The sequence below is a fragment of the Syngnathoides biaculeatus genome, chromosome 1, assembly GCF_019802595.1.
Source record: "Syngnathoides biaculeatus isolate LvHL_M chromosome 1, ASM1980259v1, whole genome shotgun sequence".
Taxonomy (NCBI): Eukaryota; Metazoa; Chordata; class Actinopteri; order Syngnathiformes; family Syngnathidae; genus Syngnathoides; species Syngnathoides biaculeatus.
In genome coordinates this window covers 10,743,611-10,764,462 of record NC_084640.1, presented here as the reverse complement: position 1 = coordinate 10,764,462, position 20,852 = coordinate 10,743,611, and the positions used below count along the sequence as shown (strand labels likewise).

Sequence of the window (20,852 nt, the reverse complement as noted above, 5' to 3'; positions counted from 1 at the left end):
TCTATTTTTCAACATGCTCTGCGATTTTCCTGGTGTCCCATGTACAGTGAAGAAAATAAGTATTTGAACACCCTGCTATATTGCAAGTTCTCCCACTTAGAAATCATGGAGGGGTCTGAAATTTTCATCGTAGGTGCAGGTCCACTGTGAGAGAGATAAGCAGGAGAGGTCAAACGTTTCCTGTAGTTGTTCACCAGGTTTGGACACACTGCAGGAAGGACTTTTGGGTCATTGTCATGTTGAAAGACCTGGCCACGACCCATTTTCAATGCTCTGACTGAGGGAAAGAGGTTGTTCCCCAAAATCGTACAATACATGACCGCGGCCATCCTCCCCTTAATAGGGCGCAGCCGTCCTGTCCCATGTGCAGAGAAACACCCCCAAAGCATGATGCTACCACTCCCATGCTTCACAGTAGGGATGCTGTTCTTGGGATGGAACTCATCATTCGTCCTCCTCCGAACACAGTTAGTGGAATTATGACCAAAAAGTTACATTTTTGTCTCATCTGACCACAAAACCTTCTCCCATGACTCGTCTGTATCATCCAAATGGTCATTGGCAAACTTAAGATGGGCCTTGACACGTGCTGGTTTACGCACGGGAACCTTCCGTGCCATGCATGACATGCATTACCTACAGTCACCTTGGAAACGATGATCCCAGCTCTTTTCAGCTCATTGGCCAAGTCTCGTCGTGTAGTCCTGGGCTGATTCCTCACCTTTCTAAGGATCGTTGCGACCCCACGAGGCGATATCTTGCACGGGGCTCTACTCCGATTGAGACTGACCGTCATGTTTAGCTTCTTCAAATTTCTAATGATTGCTCCAACAGTGGACAATTTTTCACCAAGCTGCTTGGCAATTTCTCCGTAGCCCTTTCTAGCCGTGGGGAGTTGTACAATTTTGTCTCTGGTGTCTTCAGACAGCTCTTTGGTCTTGGCCATGTTACAAGTTTGAGTCTTACTGATTGTATGGGGTGGACAGGTGTCTTTGAGGGTCAGAATTCGTTCAAATACTTATTTGCAGCTGTATCACACTAATAAATCGTTCCAAAATCATACATTGCGATTTCTAGATTTTTCTTTTTAGATTATCTCTCCCACAGTGGACACGCACCTACGATGAAAATTTCCAACCCCTCCATGATTTGTGGGAGAACTTGCAATATAGCAGGGTGTTCAAATACTTAGTTTCTTCACTGCATGTCTCTTACTTCATGTCAGCTAGGATGGGCTTGAGCTTGACTGCAACTTCACGCGGACGCGCACGATAGAAAATTGATGCTTAGGTGTTTGAAAAGAGTCTAATGTGCTTATGAATCACAGCTTTCTGGCCTCATTTCTTCTTTGCCCACCATCTGTCTGTCTTCTCTCCTTACTTCAACCATATGTTGTGTTTTTTCCTGGAGCTATTCAAGGTCGCCAATACCTCTACCTATAGCAGGGGTGTCCAAACTTTTTCCTTTGAGGGTTGCATGCAGACACATTAAAGGATAAAAGCGGCATTTTGACACTATTATAACATTTCTTTGCATATTGAGGAAAAACTCTATAAAGTGGGGGTGCATGTCCTGACCTGCCCACTTTTTCCAACACTCACACCCAGCAGTGTCAAAGGTTATTTTGTGTTTCTTCCACGGTCCACTAAAAATGACCAGCGGGTGGCAAATGTCCCCCGGGCTGTAGTTTGATTATCCCCACCTGTAGTATTACTAACTATACGTCGGTTCTGACACGACCCAATTGTCCGGCATACGTCACAGTCCACTGGTTCCACACTGCGCGTTATGTGCGGTAGTTTCCCTACACCTGATGCATGCCGGGATGCCTCCCCCGAGCACCTTTTCGGGCATAATGAAGCACAAAGCGGTGGCCGTGTGCTTCATGATCCCTTCTAGTTGACGGTTATTGTCTGTCGATGCGTACACTTGGCAAGGCCGCCCCGCATGTGTGCTGTGAGAGAAGCTCGCTTTTGCAAAGATAGCCAGCTGGCCCCATGCCATTGACGCACATTTACGCTATCTTTCGCATCCCGGACATGAAATGAATGCCCCATCCTCGTCTCGCCGGTGATTTTTTTTTTTTTTTTTTTTTTTTTTAGGCAGGTAGACGACCGCTGGCTGCTTTTCTGGCTTTTATCGCCTGAATTCTGCAGGAGGATCAATTGCAGCCGGGAACATTATTAACACATGCATCACAAAGGAAGCTCAATGGGGGATCGGGAGTGTGTCTGTTGTGAACAGATAAGGGAAACACAATGAGCTCGACTAAAAAATCAACCTGCTTTCATCCTAAATAATTCCTTTCTGTCTAGGATGAAGGCAAGCAGCTTGTGCTGAGCATTTCCATTACAGTGCTACCACCACATGGTGGATAGTGGCAGCTGGCAGAGATTCACACGACAGTGTCGTGCTTTTTTTCCCATCAGGGACCATTTGAATTTTCATAAAGTCCTCCGAAGGACATCCATTTTCTACGGTGTGTGTCTTCATTAGGGTCACGGGTGACCCAAAGCCTTTTCCAGCGGCATTTCCACATATAGAGAAAAGGCCATTTCCACTCACAGTCATAGCGATAGTGATGGAAAATTATGAGTGTTGAATGAATTGAACATGCATATCTTTTGAATGTGGGAGAAAACCGGAGTACTTGGAGGAAAACAAATAAAATGAACGCCAGAGATGAGATACGAATTCTGAAAATTGTGAGGCAGATGGGCTAACCACTAATTGACATTGTTGTTCCGGGTTATTAGATATTTGTGGAAAAAAATTGAGAAAAATATTCATTTTCACCATAATGCTCATTTTTTAGTTGAATATTTTTGGTCTCTGTTTTTATTTTATTTGTTTTTTGAATTGCGACGTGGATCGGATTAAATGGCTGTACATGTCCCATGGGCTGGATGTTTCCCGCCCCTGTGAAACAGTGAATTCAATGATGAAAGCAATTTTTAAAAATATCTTTATTCATAATTTATGTAAATCTTGCAATTTAATTTTAAAAATACAGGGATGCTAAAACCGGTTCATTTTTTTATGGATGTGGAAAAATATGAATTACCTTGTTTTTACTAATGGATTTTAAATATCCCATGGAATTCGTCTTTACCCTTGATTCTTCCAAATAACTAATAATTTCAAACAGGGTACATATATTGAGATTGAACATCTTAACGAGTTTTTTTTTGTTTAATTGTCCTTGCTCATATCGTGTTGCGTGTATAACACTTTCCACTAAGAAGTGGTAGTACCACAAGCGACCTATAAGAGGCAGTGTGTAATACAGGGGATCCCAATCACAGGAAAGTACAACGAAGAAGAAAAAAAAAAAGTTAAATAGCAACTGTGGTGCGGTTCATAATCAACCACCATAAAACCCCAATACAGGTAATAAAATAACGTGATTTCTAGTTTAACCGTATTCATGATTATATTTCAACCTGTTATGTCCAAATGGAAAGAGAGGCCCCCTATAAGCGTTGTTGTTCTCCGTTTTAGTGCCAGTGTTATTATGCATTCATTGATGCAAATCTGTATTAGCACTGGTCAGTAAGATATAATACATGTTGTAGTCTACAGTGGAACATCCAAAGTCAATTCTTCTAAATTCAAGCAACATTTCTGAAAAGGGTCCTCGAAATTCAAAACAAACCTCATTAAGCACCTAGATTGTGTTTTGATAATGTAATGGTACCTACCATAAACATGTAGAATAGGAAATTTTTCGTCGTGCTAAGTACAATTAAACAGTAGTCACGGTCATATTTTAAGCAAATGCTCATGAAAATACGCTTACCATAAGTACACTGCATACCATTTCTTAATTCCTGCAGAACCTCTAAAAACCACTAGGTGACAGTATCATTCCGCAAACAGCTTCGTGTTCCCTCTCCATTGCTTTCTGTCAGTTGTCTGACGGATGAATACTGATAAGTACACAAGATGACCCCAAACTAAACTCTTCAATGTCCTTACTTGACCCCAAGATGCTATTTGATTATGTTAAAGCGTCATTACAGGTATGTAAGCGTATAGAAAATGGATGGAAGTTTTAAGCAATATTTTTTTTTTTTGCTTTGTGGCCTGAACACAAAAGCAGCCGCTAGGTTTTTCAGCAAAAAAAAAAAAAAAAAACAAAAGGGTTCTAAAAAAAAAAGTGACAACAACTTAGAAGTCAACCAGGACCACAGAACTATTTGACTTTGGAGGTTCCACTGATTGCATTGAATCGCGTCATACATTTTGGCTTTCTCATATCTCCATATTGTACAGATGGCCTGTTTAATTCACTGTGACTTGAGCATCATTTTGTAACTCCAAGCGTTCCAAGATACTTGCTATTGACTTTTTGTTGCTGTTTTTGTTGTCGGCGGCTTGAAAGCAGCGGAAAATAGCTGTAGGATAAGACCGTTTTCTAAGTTGCAAGAGCATTGGAACAGACTTTAACGTATAAAGTTCATTTCCACTTCTCTTGACTACTTCGCCACACCAGAGTTTTTCCCGGCGTGTTTCTGGGCGATGCCGTAAGGCACGTGGGCGGCAATGGTGCCCATCTCAGCCGCGCCCTCCACGTGAAACATCTGGTCGTCAAAGTAGATGTGAGGTCTGATCTTCTCCAGCATGGGGCCCTTGGGCGCCCCCGCCAGGAACAAGGCCTCGTCGATTTCCAGGCCCCAAGCCCTGAGGGTCTTCAGGGCCCGGATGCCGGAGCTGGCCGCGCTTCGGGCCGTCACTAAGTAGGTCCGGATCGGGCAGTCCAGCCGCTGGCCTTTAGCATAGAACTTCTTCTGGAGCTTCCCTAAAGCCTCCAGGAAACCTTTTAGTGGACCCTTCCAGAAAGAAAAGAACAGATAATGATTGATTTGACTTATTTCACAGTCACACTATTAATTCTATACAGTTAAGAAAGCAGATACATGATCCAACAGAGTGTCTTCATTTTCCCGCTCATGTTCGAAGAACTTGTCCAGCCCGTGGGCCTTGAAAATGCGCTCGGACTCGTCTGAGAACAGAACTGCATCGCCGTCGAATGCCACCCTCAGCTGGGACTCTGACACCTCCGTCCGCTTCTCTGCCATGAACATGGTTGCCGCGGCGATACCTGATAATGTGAAATGTTGCGACAGTAATTATAAGTGAAGTAATAATTCTTTAATATTCAGACAACAATGAAACCACATGGACAGTGTGGTGTCCTTCAAATCGAGGAAGTACTTTCAAAAGGCCTCTTGGCTAATCAAGACCTTTGAAATAAAATGTCAAGGACACTTTCTTTATGTGGATCATCAGGTCACCTTGACAGGTGTGTGGTCCTGCACAAAATCATTCCTGGAGGGTCCAAACAAAAATATAAAATACAAAAATACTCAACGAGGCGTGCGCTCACCTTCAGCCAGCGCCTCCCTGACCTTGTCTGCGTCGGCCGACAGGTAGAGGTTAGTGTGCCAAGCCTTGAGGTATCCGATCGGACTGCTCCCGCCCGTCATGCAAAACCTCTCTATGAACAGATCTGAGAAAATATGGATTTGAAAGAAAAACCGGTGCTTTTAAAACTGGACTTCGGTTTTGACAAATCTGGAGCTCAGTTACCACATTCCGAGCAGACTTTGGTACACCCTGGACTAATTGCTTATTAATCACAGGAGTCTAGGTCACGAAAAGACAAACGACCATTGAGACCCGTTCATTTTTATGGAAAATTAAGAGGCAGTTAATTAATATTCAAACCCATGACCTTTTGACTATTGGGCCCATGTTACCACCTTAGCATTGTTTGCCTAATATTAAATTATTGCCTTTGTGCAGATGATAGATTACTGTCCAAATATTACCCCAAGGCTCCAAGAGTTTCCGATGAGAAGCTGCATTGCAAACAGTAATGGAATTCTGTCTTAATCACTTTTTAATGACTGCATTATCCGAAGGTGGCCCATCACTGACCCTCTCTGCGGGAGGTTTGTTCAATATCAACATAACTCCGTAACATCACAGATGCCTTGTTTGCCTTCGCTTTTGTCAGGAAGCCCAAAGGCCTTGGAACCGTTCGAGTGTTCACGCAGGGAGCCACCAGCGAGATCTAACGGCGACTCATCTGTCCGACGTGTTTTTGTTTAGGGGCCCCGCGGATTAACCTCGGATCCCGCGGGAAGCAGTATTGAAACCGACCCAGCGTGAGGCCTGGAGGATCTTCTAACAGTTGACGAGGCAAACAGGAAGTGGTCAGTGACGGGGAGGAGGTTTGCGTGGGAATGATCCATGAAAAGTCAGCTGTTTATACAGCGTTTTTTTTATGTCTGCTTGGAGAGGTGACCATGCATGTTGCATGTTTAGTAACCAGCATAAGTAAATGCACAATTGTGTGCAAGTGTCAATTTATTGCATCGCTCTGACATCAACATGTTCCTATACTTGCAATATTATTTTTGTTGCGTGTCGAGCACAATCCGTTCCAGAAGGCCAGTTGGAAACCGAAACGTTAGAAAACCGAAGCACATTTTCCCATTACAATGAATAGAAAATGAAATAATGCGTTCAAGCCTAAAAAAAAAGTTTTTTAAAGCAAATTTTTAGCTTTTCCCTATAATAAACTTAACAGTAGAAATACATGTGTAGTTTAAATACTTTATATAATGAAATCATTGAAGAAATATATTTATTTTTTGCTTGAAATGTATGCTTTAGTAGTAGAGTATGCTAGGCTGGGAGTGCATTGCCATATCTGTAGCAGCGCATATAACAAATCGGCGTGGGTCAGCTTGTCCGGGCGACCGAATAACGATTTTCATTCGAAAACATTGAAATTTTCGTTTGAGCCGATTTGTACCAAAAGAGAGACGTTCGAAAACTGAGGTACCACTGTACTTACTGTGATGGTTGATGGTGTTGATGAGGCGGATCCCCACGTGCGCATGGTTGTACGTCACCAGCACGATGTCGAACAGCTCTTCGCTCTGCGGGTACAACTCGCGCAGACGAGCGTTTACCGCTTCCAGAGCCTGCTGACGACAAGTCGACATGTTGTCATTTTTGACATAGTTCATAAAATATTTCTCACATCCATTATGTTTTTTTTTTTATGTACAAGCCCGCTAAATACCAAACAAACTAAAATGGATTACACTCCTACCAACCACAGCAAGAACATAAAAATGTTAAATGCTAAGGTAAAAAAAGCTCAACTTTGACCCAAATGTTGTGTCTTAAAAAGATTTTTTTGACCTTAACTAAGGGGAAAGCAGGTCCAGGGGCGAAGGGTTCGTTCTCATGTTCGATTTGGTATCGCAGATATTCCTCTACGCCGTGCTGCTCAAACACCTTCTCTTCCCGCTCGGTGCGGAACAGAACCCGCGTAGAAACGGCGATCGTCACTGCGTTCTCGGGCTTGGGCTGCAAACGTAGTGGAGAAAAGCAGAGCGGCAGGAGAATGACGTTTCGAGTCAATGGATGGGATGGGAAGTGAGAGATTATGATGTGAGGGGGGCCTGAACGGAGCATTCACAAACATGCCATGCAAGGTGTACCATTCACAGTACCGTATTTTCCGCAGTATAAGGCGCACCACATTATAATGCGGACCTTCAATGAATGGCCTATTTTAAAACTTTTCGCACCGCACTATAAGGCGCATAGAATTGACGCTACAGTAGAGACTGTGGTTAAATTCCGCATCCATTAAATGGAGCTGCGCTAAAGGCTCCATATCGTTCCATATATAAGGCGCACCGGATTATAAGGTGCACCGTCGGCTTTTGAGAAAATCAAAGGCTTTTAGGTGCGCCTTGTAGTGCGGACAAGACGGTAACTTACGCCATCTTCAAGCTCGAATGGTGGCGACAGATAAACTAACACGGCCTCGCGTTGCCAACAAATGGCCGCGTGTGTCTGTGTGTTAATGCCCTGACGCCGGTGTTCAAAGATGTTGGGCTGCATTCCTAATGGGGCAGTCTGGCATTTGTGCCGGTCGTCCAGTGACTGTGCCGTAGAACCTAGGTTGTGTGAAATTATGCAGTTGCACCGAATTGGTCTTAGAAGTATATTTATAGTATTACTAATATCTTTGCTGAACTATCTATGCCAGCAATGCATAGTGATGGGCAGAAGGCAGAAAGTACAATTTTGCCATTCATAGAAACGGAATAAGAAAGTATATCAGCCTTGTGTTCATATAAATGCCATCATTATTTTAGTATAATGTATTTACATTTTTTTGCATGGGGGGGGTTCATGTGACTTGACTCCTCAGTAAAGAAAAAAAAAACTGCAGTCGGGGGGTTCAAACTGTAACTAACCAACGGCGGAAATTGACTGCACGAATACTCTGCAAAGGGCAAATGCATTAAAAAAAAATAGTCGTGGCATGCTTTGAACGTCACTCTATATCTGTGCATTAAATGTGTTGGCAGGGATGTGTACATGCCCGACATGTACAGAAGTCCATTTTTTTTTTGTTTTTGCTGTCCGTTGCAGCTTGAGTGAGTGTTGATGATAGGCCAGAGGCACAACAGCGTAGCAGACTATTTTTGCTTATTTAACAGCAGCACCTCAGAGGGCCAGTTGAATTCAAGCCGGCACACTAAACAGTTCAGAAGACCAAAAAAAAAAAAAAAAAATGTAGTTGGCGAGGGAAGTTATATAAGGTCGTAAAGCTAATGTTCAATTTATTCCAACTTAAATTCCATTTTGACTTGTTCACCTTTTAAGGAGGGGTTGGAGAAAATATTGACGAGAGTCAAATATCAATATTATGGCTGACTGAGTCTCGGTGTTGTTCATGTACTGCCAACAATGCGTTTCTGAGTGGCCGTAAAACGGGTTTCATATTATATTTATTCTGCACTGCATAGGACTGCTTGTGTAATATTGCACAGTAATGACCACCAACTATTGTGGCATTGTTTATTAGTGCTATTGTGCTTTTTTTTTTAAGTTTGATTTTGTATAATGGATTATTGATAATGAACAATTGCTGCACACTGAACCTCCCTCATTTATTACCCACAATAGGTGCAAATCCGCAATATAAAGTGTACATTAAAAAATGCTTAATTAGAGTTTACCCCGCTGTAGAAAATGGATGGATGGATGGATGGATAGTTTTTACCACTGTGACAGATAGCACTCCACGTGACCCTTGTGAGGATAAGCAGCTAAGAAAATGGATGGATGTTCAACCAAACCATCTCTTTTCATCTGACAAAAGCTGATTTGCTTAATAATGACATAATACGAAATGCCATAAACAAGCAGATGGAAATCAACATAAATGTTACCGGTATTTCTAAACTTTCCCCGAATGTGTGACACTCTAAGATCTGACTCACTCCCTACTGTACTGTTAAAAGAAAATAAAAAAATCACTCGTAAAATATGTGCTCTGAAGAACAGGGGTCAAAGAGAGGTTGACTGGGATTATTGACAAATTTTTAATGCACACACACTCCCATTGGTAAGAATAAGTTTAATATGACACGTGTGATTCGTTAGTTGAGGAGGCGCGTCCGTGGTCATGCATAAAATGGAGTGAGAGACAAATCAGTCTTTCAGTGATCCGTGTGTCGTACTCACAAAGAACACGCCGCCTTCCACCTTGCGGGCTCGTCTCACTGTCACCTTCAGCAAAATGACATTTTTCCCTTTTTTAAATTCATCACACATGAATGCGAATGAAAGCAGGGCAAAGAAGCCATTAGGTTGTTTTTTTCCGAGGCTTTTGATTGGTGACGTGATGATGAACCACATGAACTGGAAATAGAACTCAGACATGCCAAAATGTGTCATTTATGAAATATCATATGTAGTTTTACTGAGCAGAGGCTACTATCCAGCAAAAACAGCAAGACCCATAAAATGTTATGAGAATAATAAAATGCTAATACCTAGTACTGTCTTCAGGAATTTTCATTTCATTAATTTTTTTTTTTTTACTGTAGTTTTGGTCTTACTGACGACATCAGGGGTTGGATACATATTTTTTAATTGGCTCGAACGTTGAAAAAAAATAACAAAAACTTTAAAATTTCCATTCCATTTTCAATGATCATTCCCGCTTTTAAATTGTATCCTTAATTATAATTTACTCATCATTTATTTACCAAAATTCATGTTATACCTTTTGTGAGTTTTAATATTTACAATTGGAAAAAAAACATTGTTTTAATTATATAAGTGAGTACATACATTTAAAAAAGAATGAATATATTTTAATGAATCAATTTTGTTTTATGATGGCAATATATAGCTGAACGACCAGACAACAAACAGATTTCCTTTCTCTCTCTTTTATGCGTCATCTCTCTGAGTACTTTTACTATATTTTAGTTGTATTAAACAGGCGTTAACTTGTTTTGATACTTTTCTACTTTTAAAAGGATATTCAACACATTTCCAGTATTGAATGAAAAATGAGGAACAAATTATTATGATGTTTTTTTGGGGGAGGAGAACATTTAGTGGTACCTTGATTAATGGGTCTCCCACCCTGCATGTTATTTGAGGTACTAGCACTTGCTTGGTTGAGTTTATGATAATTATTTTTATTATAAGCTTTCATTGTTTTTTTTTCCTCATACAATACATTAGTAGTCTTAATGAGAAATCACATAATGAGGAACAAACAAAACTTTGAAGTCAAGGTACTGTATTAGGAATTGGATCAGTTTGGCAACAACACCAGAACACGTTGTTGGTCTTTAGTGTTACTGTTGTATTATCTTTGTTCCCTTTATTTTTCAGTAGATACTGAATGTTCGGCCCTGGTGGAGGTCCACGCTCCCCAGTTTGAATTACATCGTGCACTGCCGCTTTTCTCCGTGACGTCACAGGCAGTCTTCCGCTCGTTCGCTACGTTTGGGATGTGCCTAATCCATCAGAGTCAGTTTACGCTATGAATAACGTGTCACGCTGCCGGAGGCGGGAGGGGAGGCCGGGTGTCTTTTGCTGCGATCTGATACGGGCGGCGTTAACGGCCTGCCCTCTGCCAGCCGGACCACGCGGCGTGCTTCAACCTCCCCCTCGGTATCCGCCTTTATCGTCAACGCCCGTGCCGAGCGATAGCCCCCAAAATCGTGACTCATCTATTTGCATGTGTGAGGACGCTTGGCACCCTTTTGTTGATGCATCAAAACAAGGGAGGAAGTGGGAAGGGGTTTCCAGGTGACAGGCTCGGGGGGACGGAGCGGGTTCACAGCGGGAATAAATAAACCGTGTTTGAGGAGGATATTTATAGGCGGGTAAAAGGCCACGGATGATGTGACGTGTTGCAGCAGACATGATAGCGAGGGGGACGGCGTTGAAGTTTACTTGGAGTTCTTGAATGATGATCTATGTACTGTGGAAGGAGGACTAAATGCAGTAGCCATACAAATATGTTTAATGCTTTACATTAATCCGTTAATCCATCCATCTATAGTTTGATCCTACATGAACCTTGTTGCATATGTTCACTGCGGAAAGCCATTTTGGTATCTTTGACATGCAGCGTAAGTAGGATCTTTGTTCTCACATTAACAAGATAATCCAGTGCAGTCGTAGATTGACTGTTTCTTACTAGTATTTTTCCCTTGTTACGAGAGCCACCTTTAGCCTACTATTACACAATTAAATCTTCAACTACTATGCTGTACTAGTGACGCAACCTGGCCCAACGACTAGGCACTAGTAGCCTCCTGGACATGGGTAGTACAGTGACATTAATACATATACTGTACCTATTACATTTTTTGTAACGACGGTGTGTGCCAGTATTCCCCACGCACCCATCCGCTTTCACTTTTAAATTGTAATATTATCGACTACAGTGCCTATATTGCAGTTCATCTTTCACGCTCCTCCTGAATCACAGATTTTTAAGCAATTGTTTTTGTTTTCTGGGTTTTTACAGTACACCGGAAAGTCCAAATTTAGTCCGTGTAATAACAAGTTGGCCCGCATCCTGCAGGGCAGCACTAAAAGATGCAGGATCATTTTTAGCAAGAAAGAGAGGCAGAATACCTGCCTGTAAATATTATCGTTGTTTAAATATTTATAATTGGGTAATACCTATATCTCTATATGTTAGCATTAACCTCGTGAACTTTAAATTCAATTGTATGTTGTTCGATTGAACTTTTGATATACAATGTTTAATTCAGTTTTATGTGTCGGTTTTACAGAAAACGTCAACCAAGAAGTCATAAAAACCTTGAAGCAAGCACACTTGGGCTTTTTAGAGAAACGTCCAAGTCACAAAGTGAGTACAATACTTTAGAAAGTTACGTGTGTTTTGAGTAATGTGTACATCTGACACGGTAAACAACGATTCACTGTAGTTCAAATGTGCGGTTTAAAAAAAAAAAATTACACTTAAGGCAAGTTACTTGTTTGATGTTTAGACTCTATGATCCTCTCTATGACCTTTTATAAGCTCCATAAGCTGCTCATGTGGCACACATCAACATCAAATCAAAAGGAAAAAGAGCGGAAGAGGAGTATCCATTCGCGGAGACGAAAACAGGCGGATGCGAAAGCTGGTCAGACTTACCTGTTGAGCACTGGCGGTGATGCCCGGGTGCTTTTCTTGGAGTTCCTCCTTCTCCTCCCAGGATTGTCTCTCATCTCCGTTGGAAGAAGAGCAAATCTGGAGCTCCTTCACCTTCACGGTGTCCACGCTCATCTTCACCATAGAGAACGGGAGTGCCCCGAAGGTGCCCTTGAAGTGGCCTTAGCGAGTTGGAAATTGAACTGAAGCTAGCCGGCGTCCTGCCACTGCGGGTAGCATTTAGTACGAGTCTCCTCTAAGGTGCGTTGACAAGTGGCTGGAGTTTGCTGAGCTTGCACCTGCCCGCTGGAAGCTGCCCATGTGGAAAGAGCAAAGATCCTGAGGGAACGAAGAATCCTCTGCTAATCCCTCTTCCACATTTCAACCTAGTGAACACACTCATGTATTAAGTGTATTTGTTGGGAGTCCATCTGCTGCTCTCTCTCTATACCACACTGCTCACTTGGTCCAAACACCAGCCTCTCTCCCTCCCTTTTTTTTTTTTTTTTTTTTTGAACACGGCTCTGGTGGCTCCCTGAGTCGCAGCCAATCGCACACCGCGGCCTTCCCGCTCACCAATCGCCGTATCGCTTCCGTTGTTCCAGGCAAGCGCTGCCCTCGATCTCGTGCGTCACGTCCCTGTGCTTGTGTGGGTTTTACCCAGGTAATCCGGCTTTCTCCCACACTCCCAAAGCATGGAATAAAACTCACTCTGCAGTGAAGAAAATAAGTATTTGAACACCCTGCTATATTGCAAGTTCTCCCATTTAGAAATCATAGAGAGGTCGGAAATTTTTATCGTAGGTGGATGTCCACTGTGAGAGAGACAATCAAAGAAATCACAATGTATGATTTTTTTAATGATTTGTGTGATTGTGTGAAGTATCTGAACACCTGAGAAAAACAATGTTAATATTTGGTACAGTAGCTTTTGTTTGCAATTGCAGAGGTCAAACATTTCCTGTAGTTGTTCACCAGGTTTGCACACACTGCAGGAGGGATTTTGGCCCTCTCCTCCACACAGATCTTCTCTAGATCAGACAGGTTTCTGGGCTGTCACCGAGAAACACAGAGTTTCAGCTCCCTCCAAATATTTTCTATCGTGTTTAGGTCTGGAGACTGGTTAGGCCACGCCAGAACCTTGATATGCTTCTTAAGGAGCCACTCCTTGGTTTTCCCGGCTGTGTGCTTCGGGTCATTGTCATTTGGAAAGACCCAGCCACGACCCATCTTCAATGCTCTGACTGAGGTAAACCGGTTGTTCCCCAAAATCTCACATGGCATCTTCTTAATACAGTGCAGTTGTCCTGTCCCATGTGCAGAAAAACATCCCCAAATCATGATGCTACCACCCTCATGCTTCACAGTAGGGATGGTGTTCTTGGGATGGAACTCATCATTCGTCTTCCTCCAACACAATTCGTGGAATTATGACCAAAAAGTTAAATTTTTGTCTCATCTGACCACAAAACTTTCTCCCATGACTCCTCTTTATCATCCAAATGGTCTTATTCCTACTTACGCTGCATTTGCGCCGGTGACCAGTCTCGGATGTTAATTGCATTTTGGCCACCGTTACCTGTGAAAGGCTCCAGAATCCATATTGGCCTTAACAAGTGCCCTTAAAAAATGGATGATTATATACCGACTACCAAATGTGGCGCTTGGATGGATTAAAAGCTGTGTCTGTGTGTATTCTATATCATGTCTCTATTCTTGTGTTCCACAACACTTGAATTCAAATGGGTTGTGCGTGTGTGGACACTTAAGCGCACGTGTTTCCATGCTAAAGTACCCTAAAGGTATTTGCTAATGGATGACCCTCCGCTTGCCTAACTACGAGGCCATTAGTGTGCATGTTGATTATTTATCCCCGAGTGTCCTGGGCACAATGGATCAACACATGGAAATGCAGCTGCAGCTGTTGTGTGTTGCACACCTGCATTTGGCTGGAGTCCAGTTCAGGGTGTACCCCACCTCTACAATTACCCAGGATCAGAATGTGGGCAAGTGCTCTCACAAATGGATGGATGGATGGATGGATAATTCACATGTACTTTTTCTCATCTTTTCCAACCTAAATTTTTGCAAAGTATTCTTTTTCATCTTACCCCCAAGCCCCATGTTGCGAGTCTGAACAACGCTTCCCTCCCCAATGACCGCTGCGATATCCAGAGCGTCCTCTCTTGGACTTTTTTTTCCGCCCGCTGCTCAGCCCCAGTGCGCAAATGTGATTGTTTTATCCCGAAGCCGGAACGTGATCCAGCGAGGCTGATTATAGATTCGTATCGATCCGTGGAGGGGGGGGAAAAAACCAAAATAGTCTGAAGAGTTTCACAGAGGGTGGGTTTGAATTACAAAGCTTATAGGCATGTAATGGAGTTTTTTATATTATATATTAATTAAAAGTCAAAATATAATACTGTGCAACCCCAAATTCTGGCCCAATTTGTCCTTTGATGCTTGCTGACCCTGAAGTTGTTCTAATTTCAAAACAGTTTTAAAGTAACATTTTAATAGTCCTGACAACATACACGTTTTTTTTTTAAAAAAATGGATAATAAAGCTAAATTTAAAACTACTCCAAGCAAACAGTTATCCTTTTAGCCCCATGCTATTTAAATCTTTAAATTAATTTGTGGCTGAAACAGGTACTTAATTAATCACCTGACTCTCTCTTACATCACAACCTTGCTCCATTTCTGTGGTTATCATCACACTTTTCCTCTTTTGCTTATTATATGTTTATTCTGTAACATTAAATTTTCTCATTACGTTAATGTTGTCGGAAATATTGTAGTTTTATTAAACATTTAATACAGTACATCCATGCAATTTATGTTTTAAAAATCTAAAATCTTAGGTATGATAATTATTGGCCATTTACTTATGGATTAGTACACATTTTATCACAGGCATAATTTTTCATTATGCTCATGCTGACTCGCGGTGATCACCGTTATGCCTATGTGCGCACTGCCTTCCATGGCAAAGCTCGTGCTTATGATATCTGGCTGGCCTCTGCATGGTTGCCGTGGGAACCGCAGGGGTGACGTCACTGCAGCAAGGTGACATCATTGCGAGACGGTGACTCATTACAGAACGCGACTTTGCGCTTGTGCAATAACACAACAGGAGTTGGAGAAAACATCTCTTTTTTTTCTTACATCCACATGTTTTAATCCATGTAACAAAAATAATTACATCACCCTTGCGTTTCTAACCAATACAAATAGGAAAACATCTGACAGACATATAGACATTTACAAATGACTGAAATGTAAATGCAGTCCAAAGCATATTTCTTGAGCATTTCTGGTGATGCGAGTATTGCTTCCCGTCATTTTCGGCTCCAAGCAAAACAAGTCCATCTTTGGCACTTTGCTATTGAATTTTGAAGTAGAGGCTCCACAGAAATTATGAGAAAATCGCATATTATTTTCAGGAGGATATTGAAATGTTTTTCTCCCAAGTCCAAAGTGGTTCTGATAAGGACTGTGGCCCTTTTAATCAGAAAAGGACTCGTTCAGGGGCCACTTTATGAGACTGTTTAACATATCAGCGGAAACAAAAAGGACAGAAAATCAACTATGGATTAGTGCACTTCATTTATGCGGCTTTATTGCAATAGTTCACTCACTAACATAATAGCCAAACTTACGTTAAACGCTTTGTGAGGCCACCCTTTTAGTTAAAGTTGCACATGATTATTCATTCAATTCCAGTATTACAAACATATTGATTTAAATGAATGTAAGAAAATAAAAATTTTATCATCTGGGGCAACCAAAAAAACTTAAGGGTGACTTTTGTAATCGTTTAGCCTGACATGCCGTTTACGTCCACTGGGTGGCGTTCTGGCATACAACTCACATCTCTGCATCCCCTCACTGGCCTGTCCATAATGTCCATCACTTAGGTCTATATGACTATTTACCTCCACAGCGATTGAAGCCACACATGCACGCACACGCACACATTCCAAGTACCAGCACAAAGGGAGGATTAATACTCAGTGTTTTTACACACATACAGTACACATCTGTAAAACTAGACCGATGCGTCTTTTTGGAACACAAATGCTGCAAATACAAAACACGGGTGTGAACAGCTGCAAAAGTCCCCAACACACTCAATCACCGACACACACACACACACACACCCGCGTACACTCATACACTGTAGCTGTGTCATCTTTATGAAAGTAGATCCAAGCTACAAGTACATATACATATTACAGAGGTTTTGCGATCATAAATACCGTTGTGTGATAATGTACATATACATGTTATAATAATTACAGTATCGAACACAGGAGGGCATGGTTATGTAGAATTGAAGATAGGGAGGAGGAGAAGAAATCTAATTCCCGTAGCGTTCAAGAAACATTTAGAAAGCAAGATGTTTGCTGTACTTGCATTGAGGAATATTTTTTTTTCCATTGGGAAAGTTGCTTAAAAGTTGGCTTCCAGTCAGAACCTATGAGCTCGATTTAGCTATTACTGTATCATAATTGGCTAATAAAGGGCTAACATAAGTCATTTTAGCATCTTTGCAAAGAAAGACCAAATCCCAAATCAAGCGCCCTCATCAACATAATAGAACTGCTACATCTTTTCTTTTTTTGCATGCAAACTACATCTTTGAGCTCCTCAAAGCTAATCCGAGATACACTGACAGCGACTTCGAGTGACTTGTTTCCAGTTAGCATTGTAGCACAAAAACACCACGTCGGACTCGTATAACTCCTCGGCATAGTCAAAATGATACACGCAAAATGAGTCATCGTAATAAGCAACGCTACGTCGACCTCACAGTGATTTCAACGTCTTTATGTAGCATTTGTGTGCCAGTTACCTCAGCATCTTAACACAGATAATAGAAAATAAATAAAATCAAACTCCAGACCGGATTACTCTGTTCATCTACATCGTAAAACTGATATATTTTGTTTGTTCACACAAAAAAATTGTCTTTGTGCTGGGTTTAGATAAGCGAATTTAAGTCATTTTTAAATGGTGAATGCAAGTTCCAGTCGACGCTTTCACGTTGGCTAACAGGTGCACCCTCATCACAGGGTTCCCTTTTCAACCTTTTGCTATTTTTCCCACATTGATTTCTCTCTTTTTTTTTCCCCTCTTTCTTTCTAGATCAGAGCCGACCGAGTTCAACAAAGTTCCTCTCCCTGCGCCTGGAATCAAAGAGCTTCCTCTGTGACATTTCAGGGGGGGAAAGACGGAGACAAAACGAGCAATGACAGTATGGCGGCGGGAGGAGAGGTGAGTCTGACGCTGGCTCCGCGTTAAATTAAGGAGGCATTTAGCCCATCGTCAGTCACTCTCATGCCATTTTTGTCACTTCCAATGACAAACTTCAGTACTTAATTTAGGATTGTTGTGGTAACATGATAAAACTAAGAGTGAAAATACTCTTTGACTGTATTTATTACGAGATCGTGTTTCTCTTCTGTCTGAGGGAGGCTTTAGAACAAGTAGTAATACATGATGCTGTTTATAATCGTGTCGTTATTGTAATGAACATTCAATGATGTTTTGCTTTAAGACCAGAAGTCATGTACAGTAATCCAATTAAAAATGCACTTCCAAGTGGGAGGGGATTCACATGATTACACCCAGACACACCAGTCACGCATTAAATGGATACACTCATACTGTACAGATGTTGATGTACTGTCAAATTTCAAATCCTCTATCAGTGTATCTGTATCCCCAAATTACTAATACGTCATTTTGGATTGTTTCCGAAATATTCCGTGATTCGCAGTGAGGAAACTGGCATGATCAATGCGATTCCTTGAAACACTGGGGAAAAAAAAAAATCTCCTCCTCCTCCTCCTCCTCCTCTCAGTCTTAGATTTCCTCACTCCATCTCCTCCACTTGCCTCTCTTTACCCCGACGTCGGCACACAATCACCATCTACTTCTGCATGTCGCACTGCAACAGTAGGACAATGGAGGGGTCTGATTTGGCGGCCTCCTTGAACTCCTCCAGCGAGATCTCGTCATTGTGGTCTTTGTCCATCTTGGAGAAGATCTTGTCGACGCGTTGCTGCGGGGTCAGGCCGTCCTCGTTCATGCGCATCATGATCACTGTGCCCACCATCTTGTAAATGGCCTGCCAAAGCAAAAATATTTATATATTAATGCTGCTAGCAACATTTAAAGTAATTAAGAGTAGACCTCAAGGGCATCAAACATCTTAAATATCTTAATTCAAAATAAATACGAGTGCAGGGATGTGGAAGAAGCTGACTAAATTGCATGTTTATGCCAATAGATTGCAGCACTGTTGGTGGGCATAATGCGCATGAGCTCCCAAGATTGTTTCAGATGTTAAAGTTGAAGACATTGCATAGTTTTCTGCACTTTAGGAAGATTTGATAGTTTTCAACCTGTTCCGCACAATTTAAAGAATAGACGAGATGGAATTGGAAGTGTTAGTGGAAGATGTAAACTAACACTGGCTATTTCAGCACAACAGTTGTTCTGAGCTTTTTAGACTCTCTCACAAGGTTATAATATATAGAATATATTTGATCGCACTCCTTAATTCTTGTTTCTGACATTTCAAAAATCTTTACGTAAGCAGAAAACAGCTGCCATCCCCCACAATAATCGCAGTCATCATTATGTACGGTGGTGCCGGTTTATACCTGCCTTTCAGTATTCTGTATATAAGATGAAAAATCAGCCACCATGATTCTTCTTTCTCGTGTTAAAAAAAAAAATGACATTACATGCGCTCAATTAATGTATTCACCTCCAATCCTCACAGAATTTTGTACATTTAGGTAGAAACATGCAAAATTAATAGAAAAGCTAGTTTACCCGACTGGTCCATGGTGAACCTGATAAGTAGCTCAGCTTCCACATGTATTTCCATATGTAATGAAGTTTGAAATTTGTTTTTGGGTGTGAGAATGTTTGCAATATTAGCAAATTTCTAACCCTAACCCTATATATATATATATATATATATATATATATTTTTTTTTTTTTTTTTTACTTTAACTGCATCTTGCAGTGGTTTCAGCTAAGTAGACAGTCGATAGTTGAATCAATATTTTTCCTCATGCTTCAAGACATTTAGTCAACAGTGGTTTACGTCATTGGTACAAGTAGTCAAATAAAAACAACTCCAGGTGACAGGCAACCTTTTGGTCGCAAATCCTGACAATATGACGTAGTCGTTCTCCTTATGAACCCACCTCGATGATCTCCAGCATCTCCACGCGGGTGATCTTGCCATCGCCATCCAGGTCGTACATGTTGAAGGCCCAATTGAGCTTCTGCTCAAAGCTGCCCCTGGACGTGATGGACAGCGCGCAGATGAACTCCCTGAAGTCGATGGTCCCGTCGCCATTTTTGTCGAAGGTCCTGAAAGCGTGCTGGGCGAACTTGGACGCATCGCCATATGGAAAAAACTATGAATAAATAAACGAGTTAGCAATTGAAGTATCGGTATTTTAAGCCAAAATAATAAAAATACAGTTCAATAAACCTCCGTACATAGTGGTCGATACATTCATTCTCCATTATAGAAGAAATATCTGATATAGAGAGACATTATGATTCTTTTGTATATAGTTTTACTAGTAGGAGAAACATCCCAAAAATTTGTAGCGGGGCTGCAGTAGGTGAACAGCAATGTACTGTAGAGGATAAAACCGTATAAAATTTATTGGATTGTCCTTTGCTCCCATTATTCCAAACAAGTGATTAGTCACAGTAACCAAACAAGCTAATAATGTTCCAGCAGAGTCCTTCATATTTATAGTATGAAAGTACATTTTCACCTTTCGGCAACACTATGCTAATTAGCATGGTATCTTTCTGTAAGCGATTAAATCGAAGTTGGAGGCCAAGCTGACCTTGACGTAGAGCTGCTGAAACTCCTCCAAGTTGAGGATGCCGGAGGGACAGTCCTTGAGGAAGCCTTTGTACCACTGCTTGAGCTCGGCCTCGTTGAATTCCGTGTTCTTGGTCAGGTCGTCCAGGACCTCCGGGGCCAGCTTGCTGTTGTGTTTCCCCATGATGGCTCGCCTCTGTAGGACAAAGAGGTAAAGAGGGAGGGAGCGCGAGATGGGGGTCAGCGCAGGTTAGACGGTACTTGATGATAAACAAGAGCGGTAATACGTGGTCCCCGAGTGCTTGAACTAGCACGGCTCTCTCAGGACGGCGACAAACGAGAGAGTGCACTTGTACGGCCGCACTCCGCTGTGTACTAGCATTATGTTCTCGCTGCATACGAAAGGTGGGAAATGTATTTGCGTGCTATACTTAAGTAGCGATACTTGTGTAAAATATGTCGAGTA

At 41.7% G+C, this 20,852-nt stretch overlaps 2 protein-coding genes and 1 long non-coding RNA gene across 6 annotated transcripts; 1 reads left to right on the top strand and 2 right to left on the bottom strand.

The window, feature by feature from the left end:
* The first annotated feature begins 3,312 nt into the window (after positions 1-3,312).
* On the top strand, positions 3,313-19,932 carry LOC133498604 (uncharacterized). Of its 3 annotated transcripts, none has more exons than XR_009794366.1 (5): positions 3,313-3,390; positions 6,118-6,221; positions 12,153-12,229; positions 17,668-17,796; positions 19,797-19,932. It is a non-coding gene; the product is annotated as an uncharacterized LOC133498604 (long non-coding RNA). The 3 variants fall into 3 exon arrangements; XR_009794364.1 differs by having other exon boundaries at positions 19,761-19,886; XR_009794365.1 differs by lacking the exon at positions 19,797-19,932 and adding an exon at positions 18,386-18,521.
* Positions 4,479-12,661, bottom strand: nt5c1aa (5'-nucleotidase, cytosolic IAa). Its single transcript, XM_061815599.1, has 7 exons — positions 12,521-12,661; positions 9,568-9,612; positions 7,222-7,389; positions 6,869-6,998; positions 5,390-5,512; positions 4,920-5,104; positions 4,479-4,832 (listed from the first exon to the last, which is right to left on the bottom strand). The coding sequence occupies exons 1-7, from the start codon at positions 12,659-12,661 to the stop codon at positions 4,479-4,481; spliced, it is 1,146 nt and encodes a 381-aa protein (XP_061671583.1).
* Positions 18,455-20,570, bottom strand: LOC133498599 (hippocalcin-like protein 4). Of its 2 annotated transcripts, XM_061815657.1 has the most exons (3): positions 20,409-20,570; positions 19,746-19,961; positions 18,455-18,652 (listed from the first exon to the last, which is right to left on the bottom strand). In XM_061815657.1, exons 1-3 carry the CDS (start codon positions 20,568-20,570, stop codon positions 18,455-18,457), a joined length of 576 nt encoding a protein of 191 aa, XP_061671641.1. The 2 variants fall into 2 exon arrangements, with proteins under 2 accessions (XP_061671641.1, XP_061671649.1); XM_061815665.1 differs by lacking the exon at positions 19,746-19,961.
* Positions 20,571-20,852: the final 282 nt, after the last annotated feature.

Excerpts from the sequence above, each read along its gene's own strand:
- nt5c1aa (XM_061815599.1), bottom strand. The coding sequence starts at position 12,661 with ATGGTGAAGATGAGCGTGGACACCGTGAAGGTGAAGGAGCTCCAGATT. Across the intron at positions 6,999-7,221 it reads CTGCTTTCCCCTTAGTTAAG|GCTCTGGAAGCGGTAAACGC; the intron begins GTCAAAAAAATC and ends TGTCGTCAGCAG. Across the intron at positions 5,105-5,389 it reads CAGGGAGGCGCTGGCTGAAG|GTATCGCCGCGGCAACCATG; the intron begins GTGAGCGCACGC and ends TCACATTATCAG.
- LOC133498599 (XM_061815657.1), bottom strand. The coding sequence starts at position 20,570 with ATGGGGAAACACAACAGCAAGCTGGCCCCGGAGGTCCTGGACGACCTG. Across the intron at positions 19,962-20,408 it reads TTCAGCAGCTCTACGTCAAG|TTTTTTCCATATGGCGATGC; the intron begins GTCAGCTTGGCC and ends ATTTATTCATAG. Across the intron at positions 18,653-19,745 it reads AGATGCTGGAGATCATCGAG|GCCATTTACAAGATGGTGGG; the intron begins GTGGGTTCATAA and ends TTGCTTTGGCAG.